Raw genomic sequence first — 20,435 nt, 5'->3', positions numbered from 1 at the left:
TTAGTAACTGCGCTGAGTCACATTTTTCTTATGGCACAGACCTGACTACCCTTGTTTTACAAATGTATGAAAGAATCACAAAGTAGGCCAAACATGCTATTCCTATCGAATTGATCAGATTAACATAAAAATGTGTTAGAAAAGTTTCCTGGTTATAAAGGAATTGCAGTTTTTAACATTATATTCCACCTTTAAATGCCAAGGGAAATTTCTTAACAGATTTTTTTTTATGTGATAAGTCCCTTTAATGGAATTCTTTTTAGGCCAATGCATTTGCACAGCCTCAGAATATCATATATAATTATTACATCTGTTATTCTAGGCTTTAAATATTATAAAAATTTCAGTTAATCAAGTGGAGCAGAAAGTCTTGTGTCAAGCTCTTGAAATCTATACATTGAGAAGCATGTTTTAAACTATTCAATGCTGAGTAAAATACTTGCTAGATAATAAAAATATAAACTAATAGTTTCTTAATTTAAAATAGGCATACTTAAGCTTATATATTTCAAATATATTTACTATTTTGATTTCTTTTTCTACAGTCTACTTATTTTGCTTTTACCTGACAGCTTTTGTCTTTATTTAACAGAATAGTTTTTTATTCCCTTGAATATTCCCTGCAATATTCTACTGTACATGTAATATGTGATATGCATTGAAGCTTCCCAGGAACTTTACTGATTAAGCAGTCTTAGGGAAATGCTTTCATTTCATTTCATTTTTAAAAGATGTTCTAGCTCTTCTCTTTTTAGTCCACATATTTTAACAAAAACCTGACTTTGGCTCCATAGTGAAACAGATGTGCTTTCCGCCTTAGGTCCTGAGCAAGTTGTTTACACTCTACAAGACTTAGCTTTCGACACATAATTTTTAGGAGATTTGTGTCTTCTCAATAAATGTTAGCAAAGATGATATGCTTACTGTATTTCAACAACATGTAGAGTTTTTCTAAAACATAAATTTTAAAGGACAAATTATATTTCAAGTACAAGTTATAGTAAAAATCTGTGGACAAATTTCATAAAGTAATTTTAGGAACAATATACAAGCTATGTAGAAAGTATAATAGATTTGGTGTTACTGGAGAATGAGTTTGTAGCTTTATGTTCTAAGTCATCTTAGTTCCCTTACTATTTCTATTCAAGTAACTAAAATGATACATTTTTGCTTTTCAGTCATTCAAGACTGCTTGCAACTGATTGCAGACAGTGACATGCCTACTATACGAAAAGGTAATAAAATAGTCTCAGTAATTTTTCCATTTAGAATTCAGTATAGTCCAATTAGTTGGAAGTTTCAAGTCCAAAGACTGTATTCAAATTTCAGGTCAAATCAACTCTCTACTTCAAACTTCTTATAGTCAGATGTAAAATAATAAACAAATTTATTCAAAATAATTAGGGAATAGATATATAAATGTTTTAAAACAGAATTATCTTAGAGACACTAATACTTAGAAATTTTAAATAACATATGATAAAACAAAATCAATATTAAAGCAAATTCAATTTTTTATTATTTAAAAAATTAGGTCCGGTGCATGAAAATTTGTGCACTCCAGGGGGTCCCTCAGCCTGGCCTGCACCTTCTCTCAGACCAGGATCAGGCCTAAGCTGACAGTCAGACATCCCTCTGGCAGCCCAGGACCCCTTGGGGGATGTCTGACTGACAGCTTAGGCCTGGTCCCCCCACTGGGGAGTGGGCCTAAGCTGCAGTTGGATATCCTTAGCACTGCCTAGGAGGTGGGAGAGGCTTGTGGCTTAGCAGAGCACCCCCTATAGGAGCGCACTGACCATCAGGGGGCAGCTCCTGCATTAAGCATTTGACTGCTGGTGGTCAGTGTGCATCATGGCGACTAGTCGTTCCAGGTCGTTCTGCCATTAGGGTCAATTTGCATATTACCCTTTTATTATATGGGGGGGGGAAAGAAATGAATAAGATGTAAATGCTATTCATAAAATTAAATGCTATTGAGAAACATAAAGCAGCAAGGGGCAAGGGAATGTTTGGGTTGTGACCCATAAAAGGGAGTTCAAAAGTGTCAGGAAATTAAGCTGGAGCCAGGAATGGGGAAACAAGTCCAGATGACAAATTTGGACTGCCCTTTGTAATGATTCCCAGGAGTGCTATCTTGAATGTGTATTTTTCTATGTGATTTTAGTTATTTTAAACATAACACAAATATTAAACTATTTAAAATTATATTATTATTTATGACTCACATTTTCCAAAGGCATATGTTTTCAACTTTTAATAGGCAGCAAACTGTTTCCTAAGAATTAAAATTAAGCCAGCAAAAGACCTTAAGGTCCAAAGATAAAATCTTTAGAAATGTGACTTGGAAAAGATTTGTTTTGCACATTTGGCCAAAAAAAATAAATGCTATAAACTACACAGAAAAATACAGCTGCTACTCCATTGTAGCATGGATTGCTCAGTGTTATGATTTTCTTGGTGTGGTGGCTGCTCTCCACTGATCCAGGGTGCACATCTGGGTGCTTTGCCCTTTGGACCCATGGTTTGGCTTTGTGACACCACCAAGCATTGGACAGTATGTAAATGTAAGTATGCATGTACGTTTCAGTAATATTGCTCTACTGTGCCCCATAAATTTTGATATGTTATTTCCATTTTTATTTGTCACAAGATATTTCTTCATTTACCTTTTGGTGTAATGGATGATGCTCCAACCGACTGAGCCACCTGGCCAGGGATTCATTTACCTTTTGATTTGGTTTTTGACCCACTGATTGTTCAGGAACGTGTTGTTTAACGTGCATGTATTTGTGAATGTTCCAGTTTTCCTTCTATTATTGATTTCTAGTTTCATGCTGTTGTGGTTGGAAAAGATACCTAATATGATTTCAGTCTTTTCAAACTTTTGGGACTTCGTTTGCACCCTAACATTTCATCTATCCTGGAAATTTTCCTGTGTACTTTAAGAAAACTATATATTTTGGTACTGTAGAATAGAATATTCTGCATATCTGTTACATTTACTTAGTCTGTAGTGTTGTTCAAATATTCTATTTCTGTACTAATTTTCTTTTGGATGATCTACTTCTAAAATGGGGTATTGAATTGTGCTCTTACTATATTATTGTCTACTTTCTCTTTAAGAGCTCTTAATATTTTCTTTACACATTTAGAGTCTCCAATGTGCGATATATATATTTGTTATATCCTCTTGATGATTATAATCTAATGACTTTCTTTGTCTCTTGTGACAGTTTTTGACTATCCATTTGGTCTGATATAAGAATAGCCACTTCTCTCTTTTGTTTACTATTTACATAGAATATTGTTTTCTAACCTTTCCATTGAAGACTCTCTGTGTCCTTAAAGTTAATGTGAGTCTCTTGTAGGGCAGCACATGGTTGGATTTTTTTAACCCATTCAGCCACTCTAAACTTTCACTTCCCACTCCCCTACACATTATGTTATTGATGTGATAGTTTACATCTTTTTATAATGTGTAACTTTTAAATTACTGTAGTCATAGGTCTTTTTAATACCTTTGTCTTTTAACTTTTACACTAGAATGAAAGTGATTTACAACTCATTTTAGCCATTTATTTCAGGTTGTTTACCGGAAATTTGTTTCCTTTCTTTGATTGTGTTGTGCTTTTTGGATTCTTCATATTCCTTGTAGATTTGCTTTGTTATCTTTACATTTGAAGAAGCAGCTACTTCTTCCAGTCTTTCTGGACTGATTTTGACTGGGAAACTGGGATTTTCTTGGTTAGTAGGGCTTGGTATTAGCCACACTAAGGCTAGGGACAAGACCCCCCTTTGCTTCCGTTCTTCCCTGCTGAAGGGAAAGCATCAGTTCTCTGCTTTTCTTCAATCATGCAAAAAATGTTGGCTATAAGGGGATGTTCTCCCCTTTTCTTTATTTCTAACAGTATCAGGGACCAAGCTCTTTTGCTTTATCCGTGTTTGGTATGAGACAAACTCCCCTCCACAGAAGGCAGGCTCCCCACCCCTCCACAGGGGGGAATCATGGGCTGAAGCAGTCTTCTTGGTGCTGAGCTAAATCTATTAAGGGGAGGGACTGATGTGAGTACACTTTGTGCTCTTTAGGGTACTGCTACTTCTTAGCTGGATTCTGAATTTCTCTTCAAGGTATTTTGGTTCCAATAATATTGTTAAATCATTATTTCTGAGGAGGGGTAATTTATAAGGCTTTCTACGTTGCCATGTCTTGCTGACATAATCCCTCATTCAGAACTTTAAATATGTGATTCTACTGCCTTTTGCCTATATAGTTTCAAGTGGGAAGTCAGCTGTTATTATTAGGCATCCCTTGTACTTGAGGAGTTGCTTCTCTCTTGCTGCTTTCAAGATACTATCCTGTCTTTGTCTTTAAACTGATTCATTTTAATATGTCTTGGTATGGATCTTTTTGAGTTTATCCATCTTGGAAGTCATTAAGTTTCTTGGATGTATAGATTTATTCTTCTTCAGAGTTGTAAAGAGTTTGGCAATTATTTCTTCAAATATTCTTTGTGTGCCTTTCTCTTCTCCTTCTGGAACTCTCTGAATTCATATATTAGTGTGATTGATGGTGTCCTACAGGTCTCTTATGTTCTCTTTACTTCTTTTTTCTTTCTGCTCTTCAGACTGGATAATTTCAATTGTTCTGTCTTCCCTTTTGCTGATTCTGTCTTTATTTTTAAATATATTTTTATTGATTTCAGAGAGGAAGGGAGAGGGAGAGATTGAAACATCAATGATGAGAGAGAATCATTGATAGACTGCCTCCTGCACGCCCCCTACTGGGATCCAGCCCACAACCCAGGCATGTGCTCTTGATCAGAATTGAACGCAGGACCCTTCAGTCTGCAGGCTGATGCTCTATCCACTGAGCCAAACCAGCTAGGGATGATTCTGTATTTTGTGTGCTCTATCTGCTGTGTAAACTCTCCAGTAACTTTTCCCCTCAGCTGTTTTACTTTTCAGCTCCACAAGTTCTGTTTGGTTCCCTTTTCAAAATTAATTTTTATCTTTTTACTGATAAGTGTCTATTTATTCAAACAAAATTCTCCTGGTTTTCTTCAGTTCCCTTTCCATGATTTCCTTTAGCTCTTTTAGCATATTTAAAAGGTGTAAAGTCTTTTTTTTCTGTTAAGTTCAACGTCTGGGCTTCCTTGGGAATAGTTTTTGACAATTTCTTTTTTTTTTCCTGTGAATGATCCATAATTTTCTGTTTGTTTATTTGTTTTGCATTTTTCTTTGAAGATTTAACAATTTAAATATTATAATGTAGTAAGTTTGGAAATTATGTTTTCCCATCCCACAGGTTTGCTGTTGATTGTTGTGGGCTGCAGTTGTCCATTGATTTACTGATTTTTCAAAAATATTTTTGCAAAGACTGTATTTCTTATTCTGTGTGGTCACTAAAGTCTTTTTTTTTTGTTAGCTCTGTGGTCAGCCTGATTTTTTTTCATAGAATATTATTTATTAGCGAAGACTAATTAGGGCATATATCAACATATAGTTTAATATTTTAATGTTGATTGAAAAGCACATTTAAAAAGGTTAGTGTAATATGTACATTTTTTTGTTTGTGTTTTTTGTTAATCCTCACCCGAGGATTTTTTTTCTTTTTTTTTTTTTTTTTTTTTTTTTTTTTTTTAGAGAGAGAGTGGGAGGATGGAGAGGGAGGGAGGGAAAGAGAGAGAGAGAGAAACATCAATGTGAGAGAGACATTAGGAACCAGGGTCAGGGGTCGAACCTGCAACTGAGGTACATGCCCTTGACCAGAAATCGAATCTGCAACCCTTCAGTGCATGGGCCAATGCTCTAACCACTGGTAAATACTGGCCAGGGCTGATAGGCACATTTAAAAAAAGTGAAACAATATATTTCTTTTAAATATTTATATAGAAGTATCTAAGTTAAAAAGCATGACATTTATTAGATTTTGTTTACTTAAAATCATAAAATTTTTACAATTTTTTTACCTTTCCAATTACAGTTTACATTCAATATTATTCTGTATTAATTTTAGATGTACAGCATAGTGGTTAGATAATCATGTGCTTTATAGAGTGCTCCCCGAATATTTCAAGAACCCACTTGGTACTAAGCATAGTTAGCGCTCTTTTATTGACTATATTTCCTATGTAATTTACATCTCTGTGACTATTCTGTAACTATCAATTTCTACCTCTTAATCCCTTTGCTGTTTTCACCCAGCTCTGCAACCCACTTCCCCTCTTTCAGCCATCTGTCTGTTCTCTGTACCTGTGAGTCTGTTTTTATTTTTGTTTGTTTATTTTGTTCATTAGATTCCACATATAAGTGAAATCATATGGTATTTTTCTTTCTCTGTCTGACTTATTTCACTTAGCATAATACCTTCTAGTCATTCTTCTTTACTGCCAAGTAGTATTCCTTTGTGTATATGCATCCACATTTTTTTCCGCTCATCTATTGATGGGCAGCAGCGTTGCTTCCATATCTTGGCTATTGTAAATAATGCTGCAGTGAAGATGGGAATGCATATATTCTTTTGAATTAGTGTTTTGGGTTTCTTCAGATATATTCCCGGAAGTGGAATTGCTAGATCATAAGGCAGTTCCATTTTTAATTTTTTAAAGACTCTCCATAGTAGTTGCACCAATCTGCATTCCCATCAATAGTGCACTAGGGTTCCCTTTTCTCCACATTCTCATGAACACTGTTGTTTGTTGATTTATTGATGACAGTATGAGGTGGCATCTCATTTTGGTTTTGATGTGAATTTCTCTGATGATTAATGATTTTGAGCAACTTTCCATTTATCTATTGGCCATCTGTGTGTATTCTTTGGAAAAGGTCTGTTCATGTCTTCTGCCCAATTTTTAATTGGGTTGTTTGTTTTTCTGGTGTTAAGTTGTCCGAGTTCTTTATAAATTTTGGATATTAATCCCTTATCTTATGTATCATTAGTGAATATCTTCTCCCATTCAGTAGGCTGTCTTTTCTTTTTGTTGGTGGTTTTCCTTGCTGTGCAAAAACATTTTAATGTGATGTGGTCCCATTTGTGTATTTTTTTTCTTTTGTTTTCCTTACCCAAGGAAATATGTCAGAGATTTATTTTTTAAATCTCTAATCCTAATCCTAACAGAGATTCACTTAAATGCCAGGAACAACAGCAATAATAAAAAATAGTCCCCTTTTCTTAGCAGATTGGCTCTGAGCTGGGGCACTTGTTTAGCATTTAGTCCGGCTGCCAGCAACTCTGCCTTAGACTTCCCCTTCCACTTGTGTAGAGACTGAAGATCAACTAGAGGTGGCTTAAGATTTTTTTCAGGTCTTTTCTGAGCATGGATCTGGTTCTGGGCATGCGTGTTGCATTGCAGATTATTCGGCGTATGGGGTAGGGTGTGAAAGCCCTTATTCCTTTAAGTATCTTCCTCCTTAGCCTGTTTCTTCTCAGGCTTTTTGTCAGTCTGCTGACTGTCTGATCTGCTGTCTCTTGCTCCAGGTAGCTACAGGTAGTATATGTCTTCAAAGCTTTTGATTGACAACAGCCTGAGGAGCTGCATCCATCTGAAGGGAGCCTCAAGATGGGTCAAAATGCATATCCTTAATGTTTGAGAATAAAGTAAGTATTTCACTTCCTGGCACCAGCAAGGTGCCAGCAGGGACTCAGGCCACTATTTCCATGTCTGCTGCCAAGATAGAAGATGGTAAATGACTAAGCAAAAAATACTGTAATACTTTCTTACTGAAACTTAATGGCTTTTCCCCCCCCTCTTCATGAAGGCCCTTGGTACTCTCAAGTTTTTTGCATATATACAGATTTTACCTACATATTTCATACATCCAAAAATGTTGATTTTTATGAGTTTTTGCCAGCTTACTTGCTGCTTCAGTGAAGAGACTTATTTTCTGAGCTTTCTACTCTGCCATTTTCCATGACATCATTCTGACATCTATAATTATATTTTTAGACAATATTTGTTGATCATCTATGATCAAATTAATATGATTCCTCTTTATTTCTCTATCCTCTTGTTCACCATACATTTTTGGATAGCAATATTATATTTCTTAATTTTTATCTATTTACTATTAAAATTTTATATTTTTATTACTTGATCTGTCAACTTTAATTTACATTCTTTAAACCCCAGCTGGTACAAATGAGACAATTGATAATTTTACTACCAATATTTTTCCTCTTCTACTCTAAATTTGTTAATTATTTAATTTCTATATTGTCATGACATTAAACTATTTTATTCTTTTTTTGTCAAACAGTTCTCTTTATGTGTTTTTGTCTTTGTTTTACAAATTAATATAGTCAATACTTATTGCAAGTCCTTTTGCTGTGGTCTCATTCATGTCTTCATTGATGAATTTAATTCTCTTCTAGTTTACTTTAAATGAGCTCATGGGAACAATGGTCATTAAGTGTTTGCATTGATAAAGCTGTTTCTTTTTAGTTTTTACACTTTTAGGACAGATGGCTAGATATAACATTCTCAGTTTACCCTTTCTTTACTTGAGTGTCTTGTAGAAATTTCTACACTGTCTTTTGTACTTTGAAGAAAACTATAGTAAGAAAAATTTTTGTTCTCATAAGTGGTTTGACTTTCTTATTTGGTTATTAAAAGAATTATTTACTTACCTTAAAAATGTAATACTTATTTTAATATATATCTCAGAATTGCCTATTGTGGTAGATAGAGTAAATATCCACATCCTAATCCCCAAAACTTGTGAGTATATTACCTTATAGGTCAGAGGGAACTTTGCAAGTGTGATTAAGAAAAGGAATTAGGAGAAATTAGTCTGGTTTATTGGCATAGGCCCAATGTAAATACAAAGATCCTTTTAAAATAGGGATTAGCAGGGTCAGAGTCCAGAGAAAGTAACATGGTAATGAAAGCAGATTTCAGAATGAGGTACTTGCTGCCTGGGAAAATGGAAGAGGCCATGAGCCAAGGAACACAGGCAGATTGCAGAGCTGGAAAGGCAAGGATGTGTTTTCCAAATTCCTGAAAAAAAACCCCATAGACTTGCCAACACCCTGATTTTGCCCAGTGAGACTTCTGATGTTTAGAATTGTGAGATAATAAATGTGTGTTGTTGTCAGTGTATTTGTGATAATTTGGTACAGCAGCAACTAATCCAATATAATAAAAGGGTAATATGCAAATCAATTGTACGGCAGAATGACCGGTTGCTATGACGTGCACTGACCACAAGGGGACAGATGCTCAATGCAGGTGCTGCCTCCTGGCGGTCAGTGCATTCCCACAGGGGGAGCACCACTCTGCCAGAAGCCCTGAGCTGGGCTCATGTCTGGAGAGAACAGCACTAAGGATGTCTGACTGATGGCACAGGCCAGGCTGAGGGACCCCCCACCGAGTGCATGCATTTCATGCACTGGGCCTTTAGTAAACTAATTAAACTATTTGGAACCAATTTTTCCTGGCACATGGTGTTCCCTTTCAGTCTGTAGTAGCTCTAGCCTGCTTGACTTTTTGTTGTTTGTTTTGTCAAAACTCCAAGGTTCCAATTAAGTATATGCTGGTAATTCCTACCTCTTTTCTATATTCTATTGTTGTACATTTTTCTTAACCTTTTTTATTTCCATCTTATTTTGTTTTATGCAAAACCTTTTTCCCCCTTCAGAAACCTTTTTCCCCTTCATTTAAATGAGCTTTGCCCCCCTTCCTAATTTCCCAAGTGCTTTAGCTGACAGTGAAATTTCCTGGATTGTCTGTCTGTAAGAGATTTCTGTATGTAAGTTAGAGGTTGTTCACCTTTAGGGAGCTGATTTTTGTTGGTTCTTTTTTTTTTATATAATATATTTTTTATTGATTAAGATATTACATATGTGTCCTTGTCCCCACATTACCCTCTACCCCCCCCCCCCCCCCCGCTCATGCCCTCACCCCCCCGTTGTCCGTGTCCATTGGTTAGGCCTATATGCTTGCATATAAGTCCTTTGGTTGATCTTTCCCCTTTAACCCCACCCTCCCCTACCTTCCCTCCAAGGCCCGACAGTCCAATCAATGCCTCTCCGTCTCTGGATCAGTCCTTGTTCATCAGTTTATGTTGTTCATTATATTCCACAAATGAGTGAGATCCTGTGGTATTTATCCGCTCTCCAGTTCCATCCATGCTGTGGCAAATGGTAAGAGTTCCTTTTTCTTCTTCCTCTTCTTAAAGAATACCTTTCAGCATTTCATATAATGCTGGTTTGGTGGTGATGAACTCCTTTAGCTTTTTCTTATCCGTGAAGCTCTTTATCTGACCTTCTATTCTGAATGATAGCTTTGCTGGATAAAGTAATCTTGGTTGCAGGTTCTTGCTATTCATCACTTTGAATATTTCTTGCCAGTCTCTTCTGGCCTGCATGGTTTCTGTTGAGAAATCAGCTGACAGTCGTATGGGTACTCCCTTGTAGGTAACTGACTGTCTTTCTCTTGCTGCTTTTAAGATTCTCTCTTTATCTTTTGCTCTTGGCATTTTAATTATGATGTGTCTTGGCGTGGTCCTCTTTGGATTCCTTTTGTTTGGGGTTCTCTGCGCTTCCTGGACTTGTAAGTCTATTTCTTTCACCAGGTGGGGAAGTTTTCTGTCATTATTTCTTCAAAAAGGTTTTCAATATCTTGCCCTCTCTCTCCTTCTGGTACCCCTATAATTCTGATGTTGGTACGCTTGAAGTTGTCCCAGAGGTTCCTTACACTATCTTCATATTTTTGGAATCTCTTTTCTTTTTTCTTTTTCGGTTGGGTTTTTTTTGTTTCTTTGTATTTCAAATCTTTGACTTGATTCTTGGGATCCTCTTGTCTGCTGCTGGATCTCTGTAAATTATTCTTTATTTCAGTCAGTGTATGCTTAATTTCTAGTTGGTCCTTTTTCATGTCCTCCATAGTCTCACTATACTTATTGAGGGATTCATTAAATTTATCGGCGGTTTCCATAAAATTCTTGAAAAACCTTATAAACGTGGCCTTGAACTCTATATCCAATCGTTTGCTTTCCTCCATTTCTGCCATTTGTGACCTGTTTCTTTGTCTCCGCATTTTGGCAGCTTCCCTGTGTTGATAGAGTGGCCCTGCGCGCCAGGTGTCCTGTAGGGCCCAGTAGCTCAGCCTCCCCAGTTACCTGGGGTGGACACTCTTGGTGCACTGTTGGTGCCTTGGTTGTTGTAGGATCACTGGGAGGAATTGACCTCCAGGCCAATTGGCTGTGAGAATCAGCTGTGTCTGAAGTGGGAGAACTTCTGTGCTGAAGACACCCTTCTGGGGCAAGACTTGCTTCAGTGGGGCTTTGGTGCTCACTGAGTCTGCTCCCTGAGTGTGTCCCTTATGGATCTGAGGAGTTGCAGTCTGGATGGTCCCCCTCTGACCACTGGGTACAGTGGCTCCTGGATCTAAGGAGGTGCTAATTCAGCCTCTGCCTGAGGCCACACAGCAGGAGCCACGAAGAGGCTCAGCTGTGAAGCAATGCAAGCCGCTGCGGGGCCTTGGGCCTTCTCTTGGAAGTTCCGGGTCTGCCTGGCTCGGCTGCAGTTAGGTACACTCACATGCAAAAGCCTCTGCCGCAGCCTGGGTGGGGTGGGGTCTCAGGGAGTCAAAGGGCGGAGAAAGCAGCTATGGCCAATTCTCCGCCCGGAGTCGCGCGTCTCAGTGTCCCGGTAGCGGCTGCAAGCACCTCTGAGGGAAAGCCGCACTCAAGTTCGCCCGCTGCCCGAGAGTCCAGCTTCTCCCCGTATGAGTCCTGGGTCCCCAGAGACTTCCCAGAACCGGAGTTCAGAGCAGTCGGGAGCTTGTGATTCAAAAAGACAGCTGCGTCCTCAGGTGCCACCCCCTTCCCGCCTGCACGCGCGAGCCGCCGTACCTCTGCACTTCACCTCCGCAGCGCCTCTGGCTCTCAGCGTGCTTTTCTTTCCTTCTAGTTGTAGAATTTACACTCAGCCAGCCTTCCTGTTGTTCTGGGTGATGTCCACTCTGCCCTTTGCGGTATTTTTCAATTGTTGTGGGAGCGGCAATTTCCCGGTGTTTATCTATGCCGCCATCTTAGTTTCTCCCTGTTGGTTCTTTTTGAGGTTTGCACTCCCAGCCCTTCTCATCATTTTTTATTCTTCTTCTCTTTACTTCTACACTCAGCCCTCAGTGTGATCTCATTTGCAGTTATTTTGTAGAACACAGATCTGTTTATTTCATATTATTTATAGGAGGTAAAGAAGGAGAGATGTATTTTCATACTCATGTTGATAGTGGAAGTCTCTTGTTTATTTTATGCCAACATAATTATTTCATAAAGGCAGTGATGAAATTTACTTTAAATCACAGCACTTAGTCTAACTAGCATGCTAAAAATCTAAGTTGTAAGATGTAGAAACATGTTATAATGTTTATGCTTAAGTGTATATTCTAGCTTTTAATTTACTGTTTAGTTTGTTTTCTTTAAGGATTTGATATTTATTCAACAGCATATGTTACTGTTTGCATACTATGTGCTAGGCTTTATTCTTAGCATTTGGGTTTACAGCTATGACCATAGAAGAACCATAGCCTTGGCCTTATGGAGTAGAATCCATGTGTGTATGTGAGTGTGAATGTGGATGTATATGCATGTGTGTGCAGTGGGGGGAAATACAGACAATACATAAAAACAAATAAACACGTACTCTCTTTAATAGGAATATTTCCAGTAAGTGGTAATGGAAAAAATAAAATGCAATAAGCATTGCTCAGAGTCACCTAAAATGGAGTAGGGAGGCCACTGAGTAGGTGGGGCCTGTGCACATCTGGTGTCTCAGTTCTTAGAACTGTTGTTAAGTCGCTGACCTTTTGCTAAACTCAACTCAAAGTTGAACAACAAACATCCTGGATCCATGATTGCTACATGGACATCCACGGACTTTGCTTCCTCTTCATCATGGTGACCAGACCATCTGCATTCTTCACCTTGAAAGGAACAATCCATTTACACAGTGGATCTACCATTGTTTCAGTGAAAAGAGGAGTTTGCTTTCTCCTGATAACCTTTGCTAAACTCTCACAAACTCACTGAGTCTGCTCTGGGAACAGAAGGAAAACTGAGAAATCTCTCTTAGTGTGTTATTTGGAGACACTTTGTACACCCTTTGCCTCAGCCTTTCCCATCCAGCCTTTATTAGGTGAATTGCTGGAATTCAGAAGAATGAGAGAAAAAACAGACATTTCAAATGAAGGGTTTGGTCTCAAGTTCCTATGTCTGGTAGTTGTCTGGGTTAATATGTAAATAACAGTGGAGAAACCAGTGGAGTACTGTGATTTGTCTTCTTCTTCCTCTTCCTTTTCCTCTTCCTCTTCCTCCTCCCCCTCCCCCTCCCCTCCCCTCCCCCTCCCCTTCCTCCTCCTCCTCCTCCTCCTCCTCCTCCTCCTCCTTCTTCTTCTCCTTCTCCTTCTCCTTCTTCTTCCTCTTCCTCCTCCTCCTCTTCTTCCTCCTCCTCCTCTTCCTCCTCCTCCTCCTCCTCCTTCTTCTTCTTCTTCAAGATAAAATCTCCTCTATGTCTCAGACTTAGTTTAGTAATCAGGCCGAGGTGAAAAACTGATTTTCTCAATTTCCTGTCTTATAAATTGTTCTCTTCATTGTAGGAGATTACACATTTGTTCCCTGGCTTCTCAGCTTTAAAAGAGGAAGAGCCCTAGAAGAAAGAGAAAATAAAATATTAGTTAAAGAAACCGGTTACTTTTTTATATATGGTCAGGTAGGTTCCACCCTCATTCTGCTGTTGCTATATAATGCTTCCTATTTTGTGCTCATCTCTGACAAAGCTCTTTGGTTTGTTTCTCAGGTTTTATACACCGATAGCACGTTTGCCATGGGACACCTAATACAGAGGAAAAAAGTCCATGTCTTTGGGGATGAATTGAGTCTGGTGACTTTGTTCAGATGTATTCAAAACATGCCTGAAACACTACCCAATAATTCCTGTTATTCAGCTGGTAAATAATAGTTCTCTGTAAATAGACAAAAAGACATTCCTCGTTATACTGTGTGGTTTTGATTATCTTGAGTGATAAGCTGGTCTGTTTTAATTGAAGCAGATAAAATCATTACTAATAGTTTTATCATTTTTATACACATAATAAATTTAATATACATATAAAAAGGGCAGTAACTTCATAGCAATCAACACTGAGAACCATTCTAAGCTGTATCTTCTTCACACTGTAATAACAACAGTGATAATAATCTATATTAATCAAAGCATAATATAATAATTAGACTGGAGAATCTTCTGGATGAAGCCAGGGCTGTGAGGAAAGCCTGGGTCCTGGGTGCCAGAGGAAAGCCGGTACTGGCAGCCGGGGGAAGGAAGGCCTACTCTTGCATGAATTTCATGCACTGGGCCTCTAGTAGAAGAATAAGAGAATGATTACCATATGCCAGGCACCCTGGTCTGCACTTTATGGTTGTTCACTTAACCCTCCTGTTTCAGGAAGGTGGAATCTAAGACCCACGTTGTCTTAGGTTGCACAATGACCAAGTTCCAGGACTTGGTTTAAACCAGCCAGGTTGATTCCAGAGTGTGAGCTAACAGAAACTCTTCTTTACTTGCTATGGAAGGCGTTCCCCTTGGCTGATGTGAGCATCAGGTCAAGTTGCCCAGTGGCTTCTCACACTTTCATACAGGTGACATGTGGTGCAATGGATCCCAGACAGGTGACTTGGGGATGTGAAATTGTGGCAGTGAGCCTGTATTTCAACTCAGGGGCAGTAAAGATATGGAGAGAAAAGAGAAAGGGTAGGCTTTATTTATTTCAGGTCTGTTTGGGCTGTATTGACATGGCCTTTATTTTGTTTGGGGGGGGGTAATTACAAATGAATCAAGGCTGGTATTAGAAAAAAAATAATATTTATCTTAACTCATTCATTCCTCTATGGTGAGTTTGACAAATCCATTTGGAACCCCAAGGAATGTCTTCAGTTGCAGTTGCCATGCATGGCAGTAGGAAAAACAGGGTTGGAGACTGGCTGCTCAACTTGAAATGGCATATTTCAAAGGCCTTTATTAACAAATGCACAATGAATCAGAAAGAAAGGGAAATAGCATGTGATGATAGGGATGATGTCATTCTGGGTCTGCAGCCATAAACAGCTTTAACAGGGCGATGAGGAAATTTGTTACATTGGAAACCCCTAATTTTCATTTTTAAAAAAGCTTCTCTGCACCCAGCAGTGACTAGTATTTTGGTGTTGCAAAATTTTATTAAACGAGGCTATGCCAACCTGCTATTTATTTATACCCATTAGTAGTTATAGCTTTACAGAAAACTTTCAGATTTTCTAATAAGCTGCTGCTCTCATATTTACTTTCTTGACAGATTTCCTGGGTGCCTTACTTTTTAAGAATAAATATTGACCCTGAAGATATTTCTCCATGCTAATAAGCTTAGTATTAAATAAATCCATTCTATAGGAAAATTCAGGTTTGTATCTGTTCTAGGGCACATGTGTTCAAAACCATTAAAAACTATACAAAACTATGTAAATGTCCAAAATGCTTCCATAGTAACCTGAAAAAAAAGTTAAAACTGGTCCTTTTGAGGGACCCAACATAATTCCAAAGAACCTCTTTTGTACACTAAGCAGAATCTTATTCATTATTCCATTTACAAATTAAATGTGTTTATTGTAGAAAAGTTTAGATTGCTATAAGCTCAAAGAATTGAAATAGCCAATAACTTAGTGCTGGAATTTTAAATAGAATCTACCTTAAAAGTAGTCAGTTTTTGTGGATAAGTTGTGTAGATGCACACAGAAGCATTCAAATGATATGATGTTTAGAATTTGCTTCAAATTATAGATGAAACAAGATTGAGAATGGGTTAACAATCATTGAAACTAAATACTGAGTACATGGAGTTTATATTATTCTCTCTACTTTAGAAAACTTTTGACAATTTCCTACAGAAAAATAAAAAACAAAACAGGTTTTGGTAGGGGTTAATTCTCATTTTATTTAAGTGTTAATATTACTTAATGCTTTGTGATCTATAGCCTTTGCCAAAATATTATATTATCTTTAATCTCTATGATAATGACTAATAAAAAGTAATCCAAATTACTCCTTATCCCATAATCTTGCCTCTAGTCTAGAGAAAAACTATGTAATAGATGTGCTTTGTTAATGAATAGCACTTTTTATACTTTTAATGATTTATACATCTTATATGTACATTTAGAAGTAAATATAGTTGTGTATTTTTGTTTTAAATTATTATAAAAAGTTTATCATGTCAATAAAATGAAGCAAAACCATTTTTAACTATATAATATTCCATCAATGGATGTGCTATGATGCAGTTAACATTTTTTTTCTTAAACTTTAACATTTGGTTCCTGTTTAGATTCTTCATTTTATAAGCAGTAAGTGGTAAATACATTTACATCTGCTGGAACTCCTTCTGTTCATTTAATTTTCTTTAGGCTAGTAGAATAGTAACTGGTTTAGAAGTCCACTGTTGTAATTTGAAGTGTAAATGCCTACATTAACCTTTTTCCAAAACAAAATTGTTTTATTTGACATTCCTTTTTATTTTCTTCCCCATTGGACAACCACTTAAAGTTTTTGTAAACCATTCTTTTCCAGGCATTGCAAAGCTGGAAGAAGGAGATGAACTTCTACTTGCGATACCACGTGGAGATGCTAAAATTTCACAGGATGGAGATGGCACTTTTTTTGGTGCATTGAAACTTCTGTGACCTATTTACACCTTGTTTGTGGCTAATTTCCTCCCTTTAAATGTATCTCTAAGGAGAAAGCACTTAACTGGAAATACCAAAAGGGGAAAAAAAAGTAGTTACCATAGCCTTTTCTGTGAGCTATTTGTTTTGGTTTGCTGAAACTAGACCGGACAGGAAATTTAACAGACAACCACAGCCAAAGGGTGTCATGTGAATTACAAGAAGTAGAGCTCATTTAAGGAAAGATAGAATTAGAAAGACTTTTTCACCATAATGCCATGTCAAACAATTTAGTCATAGCTTCTTGTCTTAGAGGAAGCTCAGGGTTCAAAAGAGCCGTAATGATTTGTTCAAAAACAGTATTCCATTTTTCACTATGAAACAAGTGCCCATTTCCATAGGACAGTAAGACATTAGGGGAAAATCTCAGAATTCATCCTCTCTGTTTATGCAAAATACACCCCTCTCCTTTTCAGTTAACATTGGAGAAAGTAAAAAGAAAAAATATATAGAAATTTTGCATTTCCTACATGTAAAAGTAATTAAAGCCTAAATTTAAACATCATATTAAACAATTGAAGATATATTACTATTTAAGTCCTTTTTGGTTTATTTCAAGTTTGCAATTTTTCTCTCTGATGTTATATATTACCCAATGGAACACTCCCCAACAGGTTTCATAGAAGGAGAATAACTCATGTGTCTGCACATATGTGTGTTGTTTGTAGCTAATATTCAGAAACTTAATGTAGGGTAATTTTAATTCATGCATATAACCATTAATTGAAAAAAATACTATAATTGTTCTTATATAAAAACAAAACCTTCACTAGAAATTAATGAATACATTTGTAATAATGTAATATAAATTTTCTTTATTTCCTTTTCTGTTTTAAACTACTGTTCACATGTCCCAACCTTCAAAAACAGTCATGTTATTAGCTTTACTGAAGGTGAGGTTTAATTCAATTTCTTGGCATCCTGAATTATGCTATATGCTGTTTATAAAGTTACCATATGCCAGAAGATACCACCTAATTTTCATTTTATAAAGAACCACATTTGAGAATGCTATAATACTGACATTTATTACATCTATTTTCCCTTTGTTTTGCTTGCTGTTGTTTTTTAAATGTCATCAATTTAAAGAGCTTTCACTTCATTAAACAGTTTCTTTCATTAGTTTAATCAGTAGCTGGAAGAATAGACCCTGCTCAGCACTAAATTTTCCCCAGTCTGTATGAAAACAATTTTAAAGGTACAATTTTCAAAACAAAAGGAATGATTTGTATTTTTGTATATAAACTTAACCTTTGTTAAAATATAATTTTGACTTTTTTGGTTAAAACAAAATCTATTTTGCAATTATTTTGTTTTACAATATAATCATTAAAAGGAAGGGGTAGGTAGGGTAAGAGTTTCGATACCAGGAGGTGGTTAGGAATTTTCCTAGTGTTGCTGCTAACTTGGATTGCCAAATAAAAACTCTCCGAGTCTTTTGCCTCATTTTTTATTGAGTTTGTCTAACACCACTCCTCTTTTAGTTTCTTTCCATTTAACTACTAAATGCCACTTTAAAAATTAGGTACATACTTGTAAAACATTAGAAAGTCACATGTGTTAGGGCATGACAATAAGGTATTTGAAATCAAGAATATTTTATATATTTCAAAAAGGATTTGTAGCCCTAGCTGGTTTGGCTCAGTGTATAGAGTGTTGGCCTGTGGACTGAAGGGTCCCAGGTTTGATTCCGGTCAAGGGCATGTACCTTGGTTGCAGGCATATCCCCAGTAGGAGGTGTGCAGGAGGCAGCTGATTGATGTTTCTCTCTCATCGATGTTTCTAACTATCCCTCTCCCTTCCTCTCTGTAAAAAAATCAATAAAATATATTTAAATTTAAAAAAGGATTTGTACACATTAGTATTATATAAAGAAAGGATATAAATTACATATTTCTTGGAGAATAAGTTCGAAAAGATAAATCCTGCACTATAATAAGCTTGCACATTAAGCTATTAAAATCTGCAGTTTGCACCATTATTCTTTATAAATGACCTAGCATATTTTGTCAGCAGGTGTAGAATTCAGCCACATAAAATATTCTTAAATCTTATATTACTTTCAGTTTAAACCATTGTTAAAATGTGAACCCTATCTTCCTCATATATGAAATGTGAGAAATATTAGACTTTGGTTAAATGAAAGTTTATTTAGATATCAGGAAATAGAATTAAGGTGTGTATGGGGCTCCCACTGCAGCAGCAGCTGCCCGAGTTCCCACTGCTCTACCCTTCCCCCAACTGATTTTAGGGAAAAAAAAGATGTTATACTAGGATTACCTACAACAGAACATTTCTAAGGTTTAAGTGTATGGATCCAGTCCAGACACTCGTGTCCAAATCTGAAATCAGGAGTGTGATGAATAACTACTTGAGGGTATTAAATTGTTCACTTGTGTGGGAACTAAGCCAGTTAGCACAGAGCCCAGAGGGAAATCATGTGTAGCCCTCAGTGGCCTCTGGAGAAATCAGCTCCACTCTCAGTCATCGTGTAAGAGACGGTCCTCCCAGTGTGGTTTGTTATGGATGCGGCAATTTATTGATCAAATTTCATAAATTCTTTTGTAATTTGAATTATGAATTATAAAATAGTGCCTGTTATCTGTCTGGCCCTATGCTAAGAACCTGGGAGTTATAAAATATTGCTTACTCCAGATTAACTGCATGCACATTCACTTTGTAAAATTAATCTTGTAAGTTTGTATAAATTTGATTTACCTCCTCCCCCCCCCCCTTTGAGGATATTTGTCACAGCATGATTTTAAGAGTAGCCCCTCACACCCTAACAAAAAAAGAAACAACTTCAATAAGTGTCTGGCTGTGTAGATTAAGGTATGCCTACATAATGGGATGCTATGCAGCCATTAAAATTATGTCCTAGAACTCTATTCCAAGTCCTGGAAGATGATCAAGAGAGTCAAGTGGAAAAGCAGGTTATAACAGCATGTAGAGTATGATCCCGTTTTTGGCAAAACAAAAAATATCAGCATAAAAATAAAGGACAAAAGAAAAGCAAACACGAAAGCAATGGCGATTGTCTTTGAGTGCAGGGGCTTATCTTAGAACGGTAGAATAGTTTTAATTTCCTTTCTCTGCCTTCTCTGAGTGTTCTACAATAAGTATGCGCTGTTTTAATGATGAAACACTTCTCACTTCTTGAACTGTTACTAGAAGGAGAGTTTCACCACAGGATATGTCTTTATTAGCAGACTCTCATTAATTGGGTAGGTGGGATCTCTCTCCCTTTTAAAATTTATTTATTTATTTATTTTTTTACAATAACTAAGATTTGGAAATAGCCCAAGTGCCCATCATTAGATGAATGGATAAAAAAGCTTTGGTACATTTACACAATGGAATACTATGTACCTGTGAAAAAGAAGGATCTCTTACTCTTTGGGACATCATGGATGGACCTGGAGACTATTATGCTAAGTGAAATAAGCCAATCAGAGAAAGACAAATATCACATGATCTCACTTATTTGTGGAATCTAATGAACAAAATGAATTGACCAACAAAATAAAACCTGAAGCATGGCATGGCACCAACTGACATACCTCAGTGTGGGGGTGGGGGGTGAGAAGACATAAACCAAAGAAGTTATATACCCATATGCATAGCCCATGGATACGGGCAATAGGGTGGTGAAGGCCTGGGGAATGGGGATAGAGGCTGGG

At 36.9% G+C, this 20,435-nt stretch overlaps 1 protein-coding gene across 3 annotated transcripts in view; it reads left to right on the top strand.

Moving 5' to 3' along the window:
- TNFSF13B (TNF superfamily member 13b) overlaps positions 1-18,447 on the top strand; it is a 34,712-nt gene extending 16,265 nt beyond the window's left edge. Inside the window, exons 3-7 of one of the 3 annotated variants that reach the window (XR_004965901.1) lie at positions 1,179-1,235; positions 13,599-13,711; positions 13,799-13,949; positions 15,333-15,437; positions 16,601-16,691. Coding sequence is in view for 2 of the 3 variants with exons in the window: in XM_036298303.1 (XP_036154196.1) it covers positions 1,179-1,235; positions 13,599-13,711; positions 13,799-13,949; positions 16,601-16,713 (434 nt within the window). In the remaining variant the exon portion in view is untranslated. Of the gene's footprint in view, positions 1-1,178; positions 1,236-13,598; positions 13,712-13,798; positions 13,950-15,332; positions 15,438-16,600 lie in introns of all 3 variants that reach the window. The other 2 variants (XM_036298303.1, XM_036298304.1) reach the window with 2 other exon arrangements.
- Positions 18,448-20,435: the final 1,988 nt, after the last annotated feature.

This window comes from Myotis myotis, unplaced genomic scaffold (genome assembly GCF_014108235.1).
Source record: "Myotis myotis isolate mMyoMyo1 unplaced genomic scaffold, mMyoMyo1.p scaffold_m19_p_3, whole genome shotgun sequence".
Classification (NCBI taxonomy): domain Eukaryota; kingdom Metazoa; phylum Chordata; class Mammalia; order Chiroptera; family Vespertilionidae; genus Myotis; species Myotis myotis.
The sequence above is the reverse complement of the archived record's forward strand: the minus strand, read 5'-3'. Positions and strand labels throughout refer to the sequence as shown.